This window comes from Megascapheus bottae, chromosome 21, assembly GCF_031878675.1.
Source record: "Megascapheus bottae isolate mThoBot1 chromosome 21, mThoBot2.hap1, whole genome shotgun sequence".
In the NCBI taxonomy this organism is placed as follows: domain Eukaryota; kingdom Metazoa; phylum Chordata; class Mammalia; order Rodentia; family Geomyidae; genus Megascapheus; species Megascapheus bottae.
In genome coordinates this window covers 22,423,834-22,441,421 of record NC_143529.1, presented here as the reverse complement: position 1 = coordinate 22,441,421, position 17,588 = coordinate 22,423,834, and the positions used below count along the sequence as shown (strand labels likewise).

The window sequence follows — 17,588 nt, the reverse complement described above, 5'->3', positions numbered from 1 at the left end:
TGTCAGAGGAACCTCACTAGAACCTCTTTGCCCACGAGACAGACAATTCATTTCTTAATCCTAATTCTCTTATTGTCCGTTTCTGTATACCTACCAAACCAAGTTAAGAAACAACTACCCAGGGGATAAAGGAAATTAGTAGTCTATATTTAGTTTTTGGATAAAGGAAAAAACTCCAGGTTTTTTTTTTTTATTAGTGGGAAGGAGGGCTGGAGGAAGGAAAGAGGTACTGCTTCATTTAAATGAAAGATCACTTCTATTTTTATCAGCCACCAATCAAACACAACAGAGAAGATTATAGACAAGGTAGAATCTGTGGTATTCATTAAGAGAAAGGGCAAAGGAATTAAGACAAAGCACACAATCCAGGCCTTATGGTTGATTTCTTGGTATAAATGAAATGCAGATATAGGAAAAAGTAGAGAACTATCTTACATTTTCCACTAAGTAATGGATAGGGACACTAAAAGACTAATTCTCCAAATTAATTTACGTCAAATAGTAGAACAGATAACACATTTGACACACTGCTACCAAACTTTTTTTTTTTTTTTTGGCCAGTCCTGGGCTTGGGCTCAGGGCCTGAGCACTGTCCTTGGACTTTCTCAAGGCTAGAGCTCTACCACTTGAGCCTCAGCACCACTTCCAGCTTTTTTCTATGTATGTGGTACCGAGGAATTGAACCTGGGTCTTTGTGCATGCTAGGCAAGCACTCTACCACTAGGCCAAACTCCTGGCCCAGTACTACCAAACTTTATAATACAGTTTGGCTATGAATTCGTTCGGGAACAAATAGGTCTGAGACAGGTCTACTCTGTCTCATAAGACATTGTTAGTTCAAGCATGAGTGAGGCCTAAAACCTTGATGGGGTATGGATTCTAATGCAGGAAAAATTCTAAATACCAGAGTTTAATATATAACCTCCAGGAACAGCTGGATCCATTCTGCAACAGCTAGATTTCACCAGATAGAAGTCAAGTAGTCATCCTAAAACCTTCACAGGAATAAATCTATTCAAGTGCAACTCAGTACAATCCATTTCTAACTATGCCTGCCCAACAGGCAACTGAGCTCTTGAAATATGGCTACTGTGACTGGTGGACCAAATTTCAAATTTCATTTAATTTTAATTAACTCAAATAGTCCCATGTGTCTACTAGCCACTATAATGAATGACAAAGTGCTTATCCATTCCTTCACAGCAGACTCAAAGTCAAAATCACTTAATTTACATAGGCCTATAACTTTTCTTCATATTAACATGGTTAATATGCTAGCTTAAAGCACAGTCCCAAACTTGAAAGAGAAATAGCACAGAAAAACATCTGCATAGACTGTGACAAGAACACAAATTATTCCAATATGCTTCATGTACAGGATTCCTCAATGATTTTTTTTTTAAGCAATCACTAGGAAATTATACCTGCATGTCCAAACTTTCCATTTACCTGTAATCTGCTAAGATGGTCCATATGTACAAAATGAAGATGTGCTGCTTGTCAATCATGGCTCACCGAAAGTATTTTTAAAACATAACTAAGAAAGAATATAGCCAGGCACGCGGTGACTCACACCTGTAATCTCAGCTACTCAGAAGGCTGAGATCTGAGGATCAGAGTTCAAAGCCAGCCCAGGCACTAAAGAACATGAGACACTTAACTCCAATTAATCACAAGAAAACGAGAAGTGGGGCTGCGGCTCAGGGGTAGGGTGATAGCCTTGAATTGACAGCACTCAGGCCCAAAGTTCAAGCCCCATGACCAACAAAACAAAATAATAGTAATGATAACATAGAGAATATATATATATATATATACTACAGCATATATATACTACAAAAATATTTTAATCAGGCCGGGACAGTGCTCAGGCCTTGAACTCAAGCCTAGGACTGGAAAAAAAAATTTTTTTAAATGCTGAATGTTTACTTTGAGAAGTTGGGGTATACTGCTTGTATTTTGTATAATTATTATTAAACTAAAATTCATTTATAAACATGAAACAGTATTACCCCTAAGAATAAATTTGTACAAGCCTGCAATCTTAGCTACTCTGGATGCTGAGATGTGAAGAATCCTAGTTCAAAGCCAGCACGAGGGGAAAAAAAAGTCCATAAGATTCTATCTCCAATTAACCAAAGCCAAACTGGAAGCATGGTTCAAATAGAATGCCATCTATAAGCAAAATAATCTAGCAAGATTTCAAGGCCGTGAGTTCAAATTCCAGTACCAACACATATACACCCATATCCACACCCACACAGAGGCAATCTGTGACTAAAAGAAATTTATGAGCTGGGAGTTTGGCCTAGTGGTAGAGTGCTTGCCTAGCATGCACAAAGACCCGGGTTCGATTCCTCGATACCACATACATTGAAAAAAAAAAGCTGGAAATGGTGCTGAGGCTCAAGTGGCAGAGTACTAAGCCTTGAGAAAGTCCAAGGACAGTGCTCAGGCCCTGAGCCCAAGCCCAGAACTGGCCAAAAAAAAAAAAAAAAAGAAAGAAATTTATGTAGATAAGATTAAAGTTGTCATCAGTGTTTTCACTTCTTACCTGAAGGAATAAATTTCATCCAGTCCATCTTCACCTTCTAAAGACATCATCATCTTTTCTACCATCTGTATACCTTCTTTTTGCTGCTGAGTAATTTCTTTTTGAGGAAAGGGTAGTTCAGAATGGTCCAAGCTGAAGTTGCCATCTCCTCTGTCCCCAGTTCCATATTTCTTACCCAGCGGGAAAGGTAAACTATCAAGAAAAGACCAGCAATACTTAAAAACAAGCTCTGATGCTAAATAATCAACTGGATCCCAATCCTGTTACTATTACCCACTAGCATGCCAGTCAATTCACAAGCTTCATAGTTTTTATCTTCCAAATAACTCTTATCTACCTTAGCCAATATTGTTTCAGTTTCAAGTGACTAAAGCTCCTTTGACTTAGTAACAGGGAAATAGACATCTACTGGCTCACATAACTTAATGACTGAAAAAGCAGGCATGGCCTGAGGATCTCAAATATGCCAGAATACCTAGGTTTAGCCATATTTCATCTTCATTTGTAAACCATCAGTAAACCACCAACTATGTGCCAAGTAATTATTATTATTGACACTGAATTCTTATGTAGAAATCAGAAAATCACTAGATATAAGGAAAACTAAACTTTGTTATATTTTACTTCAGTTATCTGTAATGAAACCAAAACTAGATTGGTATTAATAGCCTTACACTAAATAATCAAGATACAAACTAAAAGAAACAAACTACCAAATATGTTTTATGATAATACTTTATATGGATATGATAATGCTTTCATGTACACAATCCCATTTAATCCTTATATTAAAATATAGATTTCGATAGAAATCCACTTTTTAAAAAGAAACTGAAGCAGTTTGGCCAAACTGAAATAATCTGGCTCAAACCACACAGCTAGTAAAGAATAGAGCAGTCACCTAACTGGAGGATATGGTTTTTCCATTGTAGCACATACTCTCTTACTTCACCCCTGGAAACTAAAACCTACATACAACTAAAGGCTCTAATTCTTTGGAGAGCACTCAATATTATCCTAAGACAGGATGAACATTTTTTTTAAAGCAATTTCTCTATCATTTCACCTCCAATATGAAAAATGGGGCTTTTGTTTGCATGTTTTCTTCATATGTGTAGCATAATAGATTCGTGTGGCCCAAATTTCCCATCAGATAAAAAACCCCCAGGGAGCAAGGAATAGCACATAGGACTTACTTTAGTTATTTGGTGTGGCTAAAGCATTAACCAAAAGAGAAAAATGACATGAAAAAAAAACAAAGCCAAAATTTTATCTTAGAAAAAATATTCTAGTAACAGTTCTTTTTTATTCCCTATTTGACCAGCAGTAAGTTTTCTTAGTAGTCAGTAAAAACTAAAAACTAAGTCTAAATATCAAATAATTCAATCCAACTAGTACAATTAACCATAAATGAATATATCAAACAATAAAATCGTAGACTACACTGATGAAATTTAGCACAAGAAAACCTATTATATAAAAAAAAAAAAGGGCAACTAGTCAAGTAGTGAAGATGAAAAACTTGTCTCATACTTTACTGTGAGGCCCACACCAAGAAATAAAAAAATTAGAAGCATCTCTTTCAAATGACTTTGAAAGAAGTACAGAATGGTATGCTACAATCTTGCAAAGGCACCCTGAGTTCATGCACAGGGAACAGGGAACAGAAACTAAGCTGGGTTTCTGAAGTACTGAGAAAAACCACAATTGAATAAGAAGTGTCACTTAAAAAGCACTTAATTTTTTTCAAGTACCATCTTAACAAGTACAGAAAGGAAAGGTCCCTTCTTAAGAAGTACATACACATAAGAAAGGTTCTTAACTTCCAATTGTAGGCATTTTAAGAAGACAAAGGCTTACCTCTAAGCTACTAACTACTTAGTATAACTTCTCAGTTTGAAAAATGAATGTTGTAGAAGATAAATAATTCAATACCTTATACCAAAAATGGAATAAAAATAGGTTTCATAGTAGGATTAGTGTATTGAAAAGAATATTTTATTGAGGGCATTAGATAGAAAAAATAATTCATAGGAGGGGACATTCAGGTTATTGTGAGAGAGCGGACTCTCTCTAACAAATTGTGGGATACACATTTTCTTCCCAAATTTGTACTGCCTGTCTCTAAGTTATAAAAGTAAATTATATTTTATATGTGTTACTACATGTTTTAGATTTAAGAAAGTGTTAAATATAAATATCTACAAATGGAAAAAGTATTCCCAGTGTCTACCCAATCTGACGACTCTGGTTCTCTGAGCTGTTTAAGAAAATATCAATCTGATAACTATATAGTCTTCAGCTACATATTTTGTGCTGCTTTTTTATTCAAAGCACAAGACAAATGATTTGCTACTGAGCTCAATTCCTCAGTATCATGGTGACTCTCATCTCGGAATACAGAATAATCAGTAAAGCTCAACTATTCGTAATCTGACAGATCCCAGCTACACTACAGAGAGAGTTCCGTGAATCAACTACTTTATAAGGACCCTGCTTACTGCATTAGGGATGACAAAATTTTTTCTGCATACATAATTGTTAGATTCTTACAAGAATTGCAGGGAGATGCCGGATTTCTTCACATTTTGAATTATAATATCCACTTGGTCTTTACTGAACGGACTGCTCAGGTCAGTGAAGACTTCAATATGCCTCTTCTCGAATTTCTTTCCTCTGAAATGGGGAGTTATGCATTAAATCATCCTGCTGAATGAATTTATATAAACTCAAATAAAACTCGGTCAGTGAGCAGAGACAAGCTAAGAACTAAGTCCACATACAATTATTAAATAGTTATGTTCTCAAAGTCTACACATTATTGAGTGCCTATCAAACACATAAGCAATCCTGGCAGACTTCCTACTTAAAACATCTTGAATGTCTGCATGGGGGTTGAGGGAATGCCAGCATCATAAAAAAATACATGTTTCCTAACTAACACTTAAAGATGCAATGACTGATGGAACCAGCCCTGTCCATGTTGGCACATGTACATGTTGGCACATGTACATGTTAACAAGGAACTCTTCCAGAGTAATGCAACTTTAGTCTATCAGCTTCACTTTCTAAACACCTGCTCCAATTCTACACACAGGATTAGTGGTAGGATGTTGCACAGGACTGTACAAAGAATGAGATGTAGACCTGGGATTTTAATACAAACACCTTCCCAAACAGCCAAGGAGTGTGTCTATATATGCATGCGTGTGCAAAGATGTACAGAGGCACAGTAACTAAGGAAATAATGATTCCATAAGTTTCTCAGCTAGTATATACAAATTATCACTTATGGATCATAACATTTATTACTTTTTTTTTTTTTTTGCCAGTCCTGAGCTCAAGCTCAGGGCCTGAGCACTGTCCTTGGACTTTCTCAAGGCTAGAGCTCTACCACTTGAGCCTCAGCACCACTTCTGGCTTTTTTTTTCTATGTATGTTGTACCAAGGAATTGAACCCAGATCTTCATGCCTGCTAGGCAAGCACTCTACCACTAGGCCGAACTCCCAGCCCCAATATTTACTACTTTTGGAAGCTTTTGGTAATCAGTTTTATGTCAAATAAAAAAAACTGAAATAAACCAAATACTTGTTTTGCCCAGAGAAATTTCCAACAAATATAGTACTTCTTCTCTTTAAACTTTTAAGAACTAGAAGTGGAAGCCAGGCATTGGTGGTTGGTGGCTAGCCTATACTCCTAGCTATTCAGTAGGCTAAGATCTGCAGGCCTCAGCTCAAAGCCAGCCCAGCCTAGGCAAAAGTCTGTGATAATCTATCTCCAAAAAACTACCCCTCAAAAAACTGGAAGTGTGGGGGAGGGGGGAAGGAAAATGGGGACCATGACATGTGAAAGGGTATCAGTGTGTGGGAATTAAGGCACAATTTATCTGGCAAATATCATGTAACCCTTCTATTAATCACAATAAAAAAATATAAAAAAAAAAAGCTGGAAGTGGAGCTCTGGCTCAAGTGATATTCTGCTAGCCTTGAACAAATGAAACTCACAGACATGAGGAAAAGCTTCTAGCTTTTCATGGCTGACTGTAATGCTAACTATGGACTTGTCATATATGACCTTTATTGTGTTCTGCCTTATTGAGGGTGTTTATTGTCAAAGCGAACTAAACTATGTCAAATTCTTTTTCTGCATTTATTGAAATGATTATATGGATTTTATCCTCTACCTTATTAATGGGGATAATTGTTTTTATATTTGTATATGTTGGAATATCCTTCTATCTCAATGATAATTCCCAGATCATGGTAATTTATTCTTTTAATGTGCATAGTAATTGTTGGAGGAGTTTTGCATTTATGCTCAGAGATGCTGGCTTATAACTTTCATGTTTTGCAGTCCTTTTCTGGCTTTGATATTAAAGTAATAGTGGCCAGAAAAGAAAAGAAACAGATAGTGCCTAAGCCCTGAGTACAAGCCCCAGGACCAGCACAATAAATTAATTAATTAATTAAACACACTTAGAAGGTGAACCACTCTATTAGATGTTCATTTTGCCATCTAAACATATTACCTGTTTAACAATAAATCACAAAGTACAATCAAGCCATATAATTTTAGCAAAAAGGTTCACTGCTAATACTTTTCAAATGAAACACTTACACAGTTTCACGTTGAATCACGTCCATGCACACGATCAGGGCATCCAGAACTCCACTAGTTAAGGGTGGAGAGAGCACCAAACAATCTCTGCATCCTCAAATTTGTATTCCCCATCTCTACAGACAAACAACTTCCCACTCCCCAGAGGAGCCCACTATGCTGGAAATTGTAGACACTGAACAGAACTATGTGATAACACAACACACACACACACACACACACACACACACACACACACCCCTAAAAGTTCTTGCTCAAGTGCCTTTCTTCCAAAATTTATCTCATTAACGCATATTCAAAAATGTAGACCTTAAGTATAAATCCTGTCACTGTGTGACAAAGAAAATAAGCAAAAGGTAATCTAACACATATCACCCATTAAACCAAAACAGTACCTACAACTTCTCAAATATGAAGTAATCTTTAATGCAACATTTATAAGTCACTTCCAACACAACAGCACATCCCAGTGTTCAGAAATGGTACTGATTTTTTAGAAAGCTGCCAAGCCCTCAAAAATTCGTTTATATGTTAAAAGTTGGAAATTTTAAGTTTTGATATTAACCTGATTTGGGGCCCAATAATATCCTCCATTAGAAGGGACAGAGAATGCTAAAACTATAATCTTTTCAAAATATTTTTCTACTTTTAAACGTTTTAGTTTTACTTCTAAACTTTTTTTTCTTTTGTGCTGGTCCTAGGCCTCCAACTCAGGCTTTTTGGCTACAGCCCTACTTCTAGCCTTTTTGATGTTTGGAGACAGAAGCCTCATGGACTTTCCTGTTTGGGTTGGCTTCGAACCATGATCCTCACATCTCAGCCTTTTGAGTAGCTAGTATTACAGGTGTGAGCCACAGGCACCTGGCACTTCTAAACATCTTTATTTGGTGTGGGTAAACCCTGGGCGCTGTCCCTAAGCTCTTCAGCTCAAAGCTTGCTTTCTACCACTTGAACCATAGCACCACTTCTGGGTTTCTGGTGGTTAACCAGAGATAAGAGTTTCACTAACTTTTGTGCCCAGGCTGAATTTGAACTGTGATCCTCAGATCTCAGCCTCCTGCATAGCTAGGGTTACAGGTGTGAGCCACCCGTGCTTGGCACTTCTAAACATCTTTAACCAGCACCAGAACCAAATCCTATGTAGATAGTCAATATGCATGTGTATTTCCTACCATTTTTCCTTACCTATAGGTCTCAATGTCTTTACAACACTAATACAAAGAGCAAGTGGAAGTGAAGTCAGGCATTCAACCTGATAAAATCTTTAAATATTACCTCCCTCTCCCCAAAGCAAAAAAATCCCCATTTGCTCAGAGCTGGGATTCTGAGAGTTTCACCAGATTATTTTACAATTCCTCAGATTAAAGGAAATTACTTCTCTGGTTAAAAAAGGATACAGTCGGCTTGTTGAGAACCTGGTTGGATTTTGTTTTCAATGTCCTCCAGTAAGTCAAAATCTGGTAGCATCAGGTGTCTGTGCACTGTGATGTTTTGATACTGGTCCCCTCCAGCAAGGCTATTCTCAGTGCCATCTGTACCAAACAGGACTAAGGCAATTTCATCCTTGCTCTCAGAAAACACCTACAGAAGAGTATGAGAAGGCTGAAAACTACATTAGAACTTGAGGCAGTAAGATGTCTAAGCTTCAGGAAGTAGGTCCCTGGAGTCACAGAAATAGATCGAAGTCAGGACTTACCGACAATGACAAGGTTGTCTTCATTTCAGCCCAAGTTAAGTGAGGAAATGGAAGAGAAGTAAATGTTCTCCATGACTTCATGGCAAGTCAGAATCTCTCTCTTTTTTTTTCCCCCCTCTCAATTGTGGGGCTTGAACTCAGGGCCTGGGTGCTAGACCACATTCAACCATAGTGTCACTTCTAATTTTCTGGTGGTTAGCTGGAAATAAAGAGTCTCATAGACTTACTGTGCTGGCTTTGAACCACGTTCCTCAGATCTCAGCCCCCATAGTAGCTAGGATTGCAGGCCTAAGCTACTAGTACCCAGTGTAGAATTTCAGTAAAATGGACTATTATATCTCAATAAAAATGAATGAATCTGGACTGGGAATGCGGCTTAATGGTAGAGTGCTTGCCTAGCATGCATGAAGCCCTAAATTCTATTCCTCAGTATGACATAAATAGAAAAAAAAAATTAGAAATGGTACTGTGGCTGAAGTACTGGATTGTTAGGTAGCCTTGAGCAAAAGAAGCTCAGGAAGAGTGCCTAGGCCCTGAGTTCAAGCTCCAGGACTGGCAAAAAAAAAAAAAAAAAAAAAAAGAATTGTGCAACATTTGTCAACATAAGTTAAACCCAAAAACTTAAGTTTGAGGGAAAAAAATTATGTGCACCACATAAAAAAACATACTGACAGCTTTGTGTAAAACTAAATGAATACTTATGCAAATAGTATAAAATATGCATGGTGATAACTACTTAAATGTAAAAAAAAAGGAAAGAAAGCTGGGAGTTTAGCCTAGTGGTAAAGTACTTGCCTAGCATGCATGAAGACCCAGGTTCGATTCCTCGGTACCACATACACAGAAAAAAACCAGAAGTGGTGCTGAGCTCAAGCAGTAGAGATCTAGCCTTGAGAAAGTCCAAGGATACAATGCTCAGGCCCTGAGCTCAAGCCAAGGACAGCCAAAAAAAAAAAAAAGGAAGAAGAAGAAAAGAAATAAAAGGGAGCTTGAAATTCATCTCTAATACAAAGCATTTTAGTTTTTAAGAAAATAAGGGGGCTGGGAGTTTGGCCTAGTGGTTAAAGTGCCTGCCTAGCATGCATGAACACCCGGGTTCGATTCCTCGGTACCACATATAGAAAAAAAAAGCTGGAAGTGGTGCTGAGACTCAAGTGGTAGAGCTCTAGCCTTGAGAAAGTCCAAGGACAGTGCTTAGGCCCTGAGCTCAAGCCCAGGACTGGCAAAAAAAAAAAAAAAACAATTTTCGGGCCGGGAGTTTGGCTTAGTGGTTAAAGTGCTTGCCTAGCATGCATGAAGACCCAGGTTCGATTCCTCGGTACCACATACACAGAAAAAAACCAGAAGTGGTGCTGAGGCTCAAGTGGTAGAGCTCTAGCCTTGAGAAAGTCCAAGGACAGTGCTCAGGCCCTGAGCTCAAGCCCAGGACTGGCAAAAAAAAGAAAATAAGGAAAGGGCTGGGTACTGGTGGCTCATGCCTATAATCCTAGCCACTCAGGAGTCTGAGATCTGAGGCTCATGGTTCAAAGCCAGCTTGGGTACAGAAGTCTGTTAGACTCTTATCTCCAATGAACCACTAGAAATTGGAAGTGGTGCCACAGGGATAGGGTGGTAGCCTTGAGCTGAAGAGCTCAGGGACAGCACCCAGGCCCAGAGTTCAAGCCCCACAACTGAAAAGGAGGAGGAGGAGGAGGAGGAGGAACGGAAGGAGGAGGAGGTGAAGGAGGGGAAGGAGGAGGAGAAAGAGGAGAATGAGGAGAAAGAGGAGAAAGGGGAGAAAGGGGAGAAAGGGGGGAAAGGGGGGAAAGAGGAGAATGGCTGGGAATGGGCTGGGAATGTGGCTTAGTGGTAGAGTGTCTAGCATGCACAAAGCCCTAGGTTGGATTCTTCCGTACCACATAAACAGAAAAAAAGCTGGAAGTGGTGCTATGGCTCAAGTGGTAGAGTGCTAGCTTTGAGCAAAAGCAGCTCAGGGACAGTACCCAGGCCAGAAAAATAGTCCAAGTGTCCAGGAGGAGCTGCAGCAACCAGTGAATGAAGCAGGGCCCTGTAGACTTACTGACAGTCATGCCAAGCAGAAGGAGCAAAAATAAGAGCTAACAATTTCAAATTGTCTGAAATATGCCAAGTACTCTTCTAAGCATTTACCTATATCAATTTCGTTCTCAACACAATGTGGGAAGCATTATTATTTTTCTCACTTTCAAAACAGATCACTGAGGGGCTGGAAGTTTGGCCAAGTTGTAGAGTGCTTGCCTAGCATGCGTGAAGACCTGGGTTTGATTCCTGGGTACTACATACATAGAAAAAGCCAGAAATGGTGCTGTGGCTCAAGTGGTAGAGCTCTATCTAGCCAAGGGCAGCACTCGGGCCCTTATTTCATGTCCCAGGACTGGCAAAAAGGAAGAAAGGAAGAAAAGAAGGAAGGAAGGAGGGAGGGAGGGAGGGAGGGAAGGAGGGAGGGAGGGAGGGAGGGAGGAAGGAAGGAAGGAAGGAAGGAAGGAAGGAAGGAAGGAATCATAAGAGGCCACAAGAAAAAAAGAAAAAACACTGGCTGGGTACTGGTGGTCCATACCTATAATCCTAGCCACTCAGGAGTTTGAGATCTGAGGATCACGATTCAAACCCAGCCAGGGCACAAAAGACCACTAGGCATCCCACAGAACCTTGACTAATGTTTTTGTTTTGGGGGGGGGTTCGTTTTTTGGTGTTTTTTTTCTTTAGTCACAAAATTAAGTTTTGGAGTAGTATGTTACATATGAAAAGATAACACTGGGCATAAGAAACTGAAGGACTTAGTCAAGATCACAGTGTTAGTGAATGACATAGCAAAGATTCAAATGAAGAACATTTGGCTCTAGATATTGTACTTTTAAACATTATACTGCCTCACTTCTCATAAAAACTGAAATACCTAGTGAAAGGGCTAGAACAGGAAAACAAAAACAAGCTCTTGTGGTAGATGGATTTGTATGTAAATGCGTGGAAGAAAAACTTCCCAGATTTCTGAAAACACTGAGGATGGACATTATGAGGAGATTGGTATTCTGCATTAGTAGGTAAAGTCAACAAGTAGTTAAAACATGGGTCACAAGCTCAAGATCAGATTGACATTTACCTGTCGCTGGATAAACATGGTCATCACCTTCTTTGCTTGTTCAAATGGGGACTCTTTACCAGGAAAGCAGTTATTCATAGTAAAGCCCACATCCATACACAGCACAACAGCTGCCTAGAAAAAAAGTTCAAAACAGAATATAAGAAAGTAAGTCATTAAAAAAGATTTTGAGGCCGGGAGTTTGGCCTAGTGGTTAAAGTGCTTGCCTAGCATGCATGAAGACCCGGGTTCGATTCCTCGGTACCACATACATAGAAAAAAGCCGGAAGTGGTGCTGAGGCTCAAGTGGTAGAGCTCTAGCCTTGAGAAAAGTCCAAGGACAGTGCCCAGACCCTGAGCTCAAGCCCAGGACTGGCAAAAAAAAAAAAAAAAAAAAAAGATTTTGAGTGGCCAGAAACATAGCCCAGTGGTAGAGTGCTCGCCTAGTAGACAGGAAGCCCTGAGTTCTAGTCCTTGGTACCACATATTCAGAAAAGGCCGGAAGTGGTGCTGTGGCTCAAATGGCAGGGTGCTAGCCTTGAGCAAAAAAAAAGTGTCCAAGGGCAATGCCAGGCCCTGAGTTCAAGCCCAAGGACTAGCAAAGGAAAAAAAAAAAAAGATTCTAAGATACTGGGGATGTGGCTTAGTTACCTAACATGTATGAAGCCCTGGGTTTGATTTCTCAGTGTTACATAAACAGAAAAAGCCCAAAGCGGAGCTGTGGCTCAAATGGCACAGTGTTAGCTCAAGGACTGTGCCCAGGCCCTGAGACTAAGCCCCAGGACTGGAGATATTTATTATCATATACATATTATCTCTTGAGATTCTGAGCCTGGCACTGATGGCTCATACCTGTAATCCTAGCTGCTTAGGAGGCTGAGACCCGAGGATCCCATTTCTGTGAGACTCTTATCTCCAATTAACCATCAGAAAACCAAAAGTGGAGTTGTGGCTCAAAGTGGTAAAGATTGAGCCTTGAACAGAAAAGCTCTAGGACTGTGACTAGGCCTTGAGTCGAGCCCATGACTGACAAAACAAAGATTCTGAATTGTGAGCCTTGCTTGTTGTACTCAAAGAACTTGTGCTGGTATTTAGGCAAGGCATAAAGATGATGATCTGTTCTATATAGAGAATGCACGTACAACATATAAAGTTTCACCCTGGACAACATTTAAATTATCCTGATATATCCTAAAAGATAGAAAGCAGTGATCAGGAAAGAAGTGTGTTCCAGGTAGCTACCATATCAGTGGCCTAAAACTCAGAATAAATTTACAGTAAACAGATATGAAACTAATATGCAGAATATACTTAAGTCTAGCTCACTTGAGCCTAACAAACATCAAGCTGGCGTTAATCTGCAGACCTACATGCATGAGAATACTTTTGATGCAAGTTACTGAAACGGTGGTTTGCTAAGTATTTGGGGGGCAGTGGGTGACTATTGATGTATAGATGACACAGCCTGAAAATTTAAAGTAAGGTCATAAACTAAGGACCTGTAATAACCAAGCTATCTAATCCAATCTACTCTAGAAGACACAAGATAGAACAAAACTTGTGAAGACAATGCAGAAGTTTGTGGTGGGTACCAAGTAGTACTGGGAACGGAGAAGTATAAGAGACAGAAAAGACTTTTTGGTCTTTGGATGCTTTTTTTTTTTTTTTTGCTAGTCCTCGGGCTTAAACTCAGGGCATGAATACTATCCTTGGACTTTCTCAAGGCTAGAGCTCTACCACTTGAGCCACTGCATCACTTCCGGCTTTTTCTATGTATGTGGTACGAGGAATTGAACCCAGGTCTTTGTGTATGCTAGGCAAGCACTCTACCACTAGGCCAAAGTCCCGGCCCCCTTTGGGTGAATTTTAAAAAGTGAGGAGTCAATCTGAGTACTGGTGACTCTGGCCTGGAATCCTAGCTATATAGGAGGCTAAGATCTGAGGATCAATGCTCAAAGCCAACCCAAGCAGGAAAGTCCATGAGACTCTTACTTTCGATTAAACACCAAAAAGCATGTGGAGCTGTGGCTCAAGTGGTGAAATACAAGCATTGAGTGAAAAAGCCAAGCAAGGGGGTAAGGCCCTAAGTTTAATCCCCAGTTCTAGTGTACACACACTTGTGTATGTGCATGAGGCACACACGTGCGCGTGCATACATGCGTGTGTGCACACACACACAGGAGTTAAACATAGGAATAAGAAAGTTAGAGGGAACTGCATAAGCAAAGACATAGAGTCATTTACATAACAATCACATATTGGGGACTAAGGAAATAAGGCAGGCAAACTAAAAGGGATATGTATGAAGTTCTTAATGCTATTATTGGCAAACAAAATTAACTGAATATTAATTGTAGAAGACATGAGGTAGTAACAACTCACAATTTCAGAGTATAGCTGATTCAACATTACAGTTTCTGCACTCTATGACAATAAATATTTTAGGTCGAATCAACAGTAGATTGGATTCCAAGAGTGAGGGGAAGAAAGAGAAGGTAATGAGGAGAGAGGGACGGGAGAGAGGGAAAAATGGGAGAGGGAGGGAGACAAAGAGGAGACATCTCAGTTATAGTCCCATCTCTACGGATAATTAGTGATGAGTCCTTGGGAATGTCTCTCAATCTTAGTGTTTAAACACTATTGAACTAGGTAACAAACTACCTGTTTCCTTTGGCCCTGACTGCCAGTCTCTTCTATGTTTTTGTTGTTGTTATTGTTTGTTTGTTTTTACCAGTCCTAAGCTTGGGCTCAGGGCCTGAGCACTGTCCTTGGGTTTTCTCAAGGCTAGCGCTCTACCACTTGAGCCACAGCACCACTTCCAGCTTTTTCCTATGTATGTGGTACTGAGGAATAGAACCTGGGTCTTTGTGAATGCTAGGCAAGTACTCTACCACAAGGCCAAACTCCCCGCCCCTCTTTTAAGTTTTATACTGATCAAGTTTAAGCAATTCTAAGTATCCTACGATTAGTTATGAAGACTGAACATTTGATAAAGGATCTAAAAAATGTGATATTTGTGCCAAATGGAGAGCATTGAGGGGAACGGGTAGATTCCTCTCCTAAATGTTTGACAGCTGTCTTATGAAATGATTGGTCTTCAGGAAAGGTATTACAGATATAAATTATGGGGAGACTGGTTTGACTCAATCTAAGAGGGAAAACATCATTTAGAAACAGTCAGTGAAGCCGGGTGCGGTAGCTTACACCTGTAATCTCAACTACTCAGGAGGCTGAGATCTGAGGATCAGGCTCAAAGGTTCGAAGTTCTACATGCCAAATTATTTCACTCTCAGTTTTGCGACAAGCCCCAAAAGAGGACTGCTTATTTTAGCTAAATGCCATTCTAACATAAATTTTAGGAACCCAGGCTCAGAAACAATTTAGGGAGTACGGTTAGCAAATGAGTGACAACAGGAGCAGAGGGAAGGAGGGAAGGGAGCCTGAGGGGCCGATGAGAGTGGGGTAGGGATGCAGAAGGAGAGAGTGGGTAACTGAAACGACTTTGCAACAACTACTTAAAGCTACTTTAAAAAAGAAAAACAAAACAAACAGGACGCAGGCTCTCGCCTGTAATTCTAGCGATTCGGGAGGCGGAGAACTGAGGATCGCAGGCCAGGCAGGAAAGTCCCTGGGACTCCTCTCCAGTGAACCACCAAAAGTGGACCTATGGCTCAAGCGGTGGAGAGCCAGCCTTAGGGGGGGAAAAAACAAAACAAGATGATTGTGAGAGGGCAGGGGAGGGAAAGAGGGAGAAAAGCACAGGGAAGGGGTACCAATGTTCAAGAAGTACCCAACACCTGGCGCGTGGTAACTGTAACCCATCTACACATCACTCAGGGTCAGAGTGCAAGCCCAGAGCTCACACTCCAGTGCCAGCACTGGAAAACAGAGGGTAGGAGGAGGGCTTCCCCGGCCGAGGTCCTCTTACTGCCGGCCAGCCCCGGGCCCGTGCCCGTCGCCTCGCCGCTGGGCACTGCTGCTGTCATCTCACAACTCCTGAGCCCGACCAGAACAGACAAAGCCCACGCCCAGCTAACCTTACTCCCCATCCGCGCCATGTTCTCGGTCCTCAGGCGCCTTAAAGGCCTCTTCCGTACGGGAACGCGCAGCAGCGCCGCCACAAGGTTCCGGCGGACTCGCAAGCTCACCGCACACCGGGAAAAGCGACTTCCGGGCCCGGCTTCCGGGCAGCGCGGCGCAGCTCTGAGCATGCGCACATTCCCTCCGTGCAGCTCCCCCCCCCCCCCCCCCCACACACACACACACGCGCGCTAGCCTTCCGGCTCCCTTGATGCGGATGGAGTTCCAGAAACGCTAGTTCCGGATTCATACTAATCTATGATGCATACTGATCTGGATTCATTCTACTCTCATTTCCCAAGACACTTCCCTTTGTTTTCATGAGCAATTATACCTCCAGCGTCTTGGGTCGGTGCATTGGAGTTATATGTCCTTGAGTATGAATATACTCAATAGGCTCTTTGAAAAAGGTGATAACGAAGGTATTACAGATGCAATCATCATAGGAGTAGGTTTTTTTGGACAAATAAAAATAGGAAGGGCATTGGACATCAAAGAGGAGATTGGGGGGTGGGGGGAGTCGTCTAGAAATGCCTTGGAAGCCTTGTAAGACTCTCCAGAGGGGAGTTTAATTTAGGAGAGTCCAGTGCAGCCATCACTGCCATCAATCACCGTGCTTGGCATGCCCAAACTGTCCAAATTACTTGGCCTTCCTTCTGAGGTCCTAGCACAGAAACCAGCTGTCTTCTATGCCAAATAGGCCACACAAAGGTCTGCAGAAAGCTGCAAGGAGTATCTGCAAACCTCTGTCCAAACCGGGGAAAGAAAGTCCAATCACATTCTCTCCCTCAAGAAAACATGAGTCTGGGAAATGAAGGAATTAAGCCTGAAATGAAAATCCATGAGGAAAAAAGAAGCCTGGGGGAAGCTAAAACATAATCAAATCAAGAGAGGTAGTTTCAATTTGTGCTCAGGAGGTTCTTCCAGTTCTTGAGTTGAATTCAGAGTTCTAGAGGCTGGGAATGTGACTTAGTGTGTGAGTTTGAGTGTGGGTGTGGGTGTGTGTGTGTGCATGCATACACCTGTGTGGTGCCATAAAGCTTATCCATTTTCTGCAAACCATAGCATTCAAAGTTATTTTGGAGGAAGTGGTGCTGTGGCTTAAGGAATAGGGAGTTAGCCTTGAGGTGAAGAGCTCAGGGACAACACTCAGGCCCAGAGTTCAAGTCCCACGACTGACCAAAGGAAAAAAAAAAAGTTATTTTGGAGAGCCTCAAAGAAAAAATGAAGTGAGCCAGGTGCAGTGACTGTAATCCTAGCTAGCAACTGGGGAGGCTGAGATCTGAGGATCTCGGTTGGTTTAAAGCCAGCCTGGGCACTAAAGAATGTGAGACTCTTATCTCCAATTAACTACTAGAAAACCAGAAGTGGGGCTGTGGCTCAAGGGGTAGAGCAGTAGCCTTAAGCTGAAGAACTTAGGGACAGCACCCAGGCCCAGAGTTTAAGCCCCATGACTGACCCCCTCACCCCCCCCCCAAAAAAAAGAATAGTGGGCTAGGAAAGTAGCTTTCTGGCAGAGTGTTTGCCTCACATGACGTTCTGG

At 41.0% G+C, this 17,588-nt stretch overlaps 1 protein-coding gene across 1 annotated transcript in view; it reads right to left on the bottom strand.

The window, feature by feature from the left end:
• The window catches only part of Xrcc5 (X-ray repair cross complementing 5), a 106,053-nt gene extending 89,958 nt beyond the window's left edge, over nt 1–16,095 (bottom strand). Inside the window, exons 1-6 of the mRNA XM_090354775.1 lie at nt 16,003–16,095; nt 11,987–12,100; nt 8,570–8,753; nt 7,173–7,221; nt 5,108–5,230; nt 2,555–2,746 (exon numbers count right to left, since the gene is read on the bottom strand). Coding sequence (XP_090210901.1) covers nt 2,555–2,746; nt 5,108–5,230; nt 7,173–7,221; nt 8,570–8,753; nt 11,987–12,100; nt 16,003–16,023 — 683 coding nt within the window. The 5' untranslated portion in view covers nt 16,024–16,095. The remainder of the gene's footprint in view (nt 1–2,554; nt 2,747–5,107; nt 5,231–7,172; nt 7,222–8,569; nt 8,754–11,986; nt 12,101–16,002) is intronic.
• Nucleotides 16,096–17,588: the final 1,493 nt, after the last annotated feature.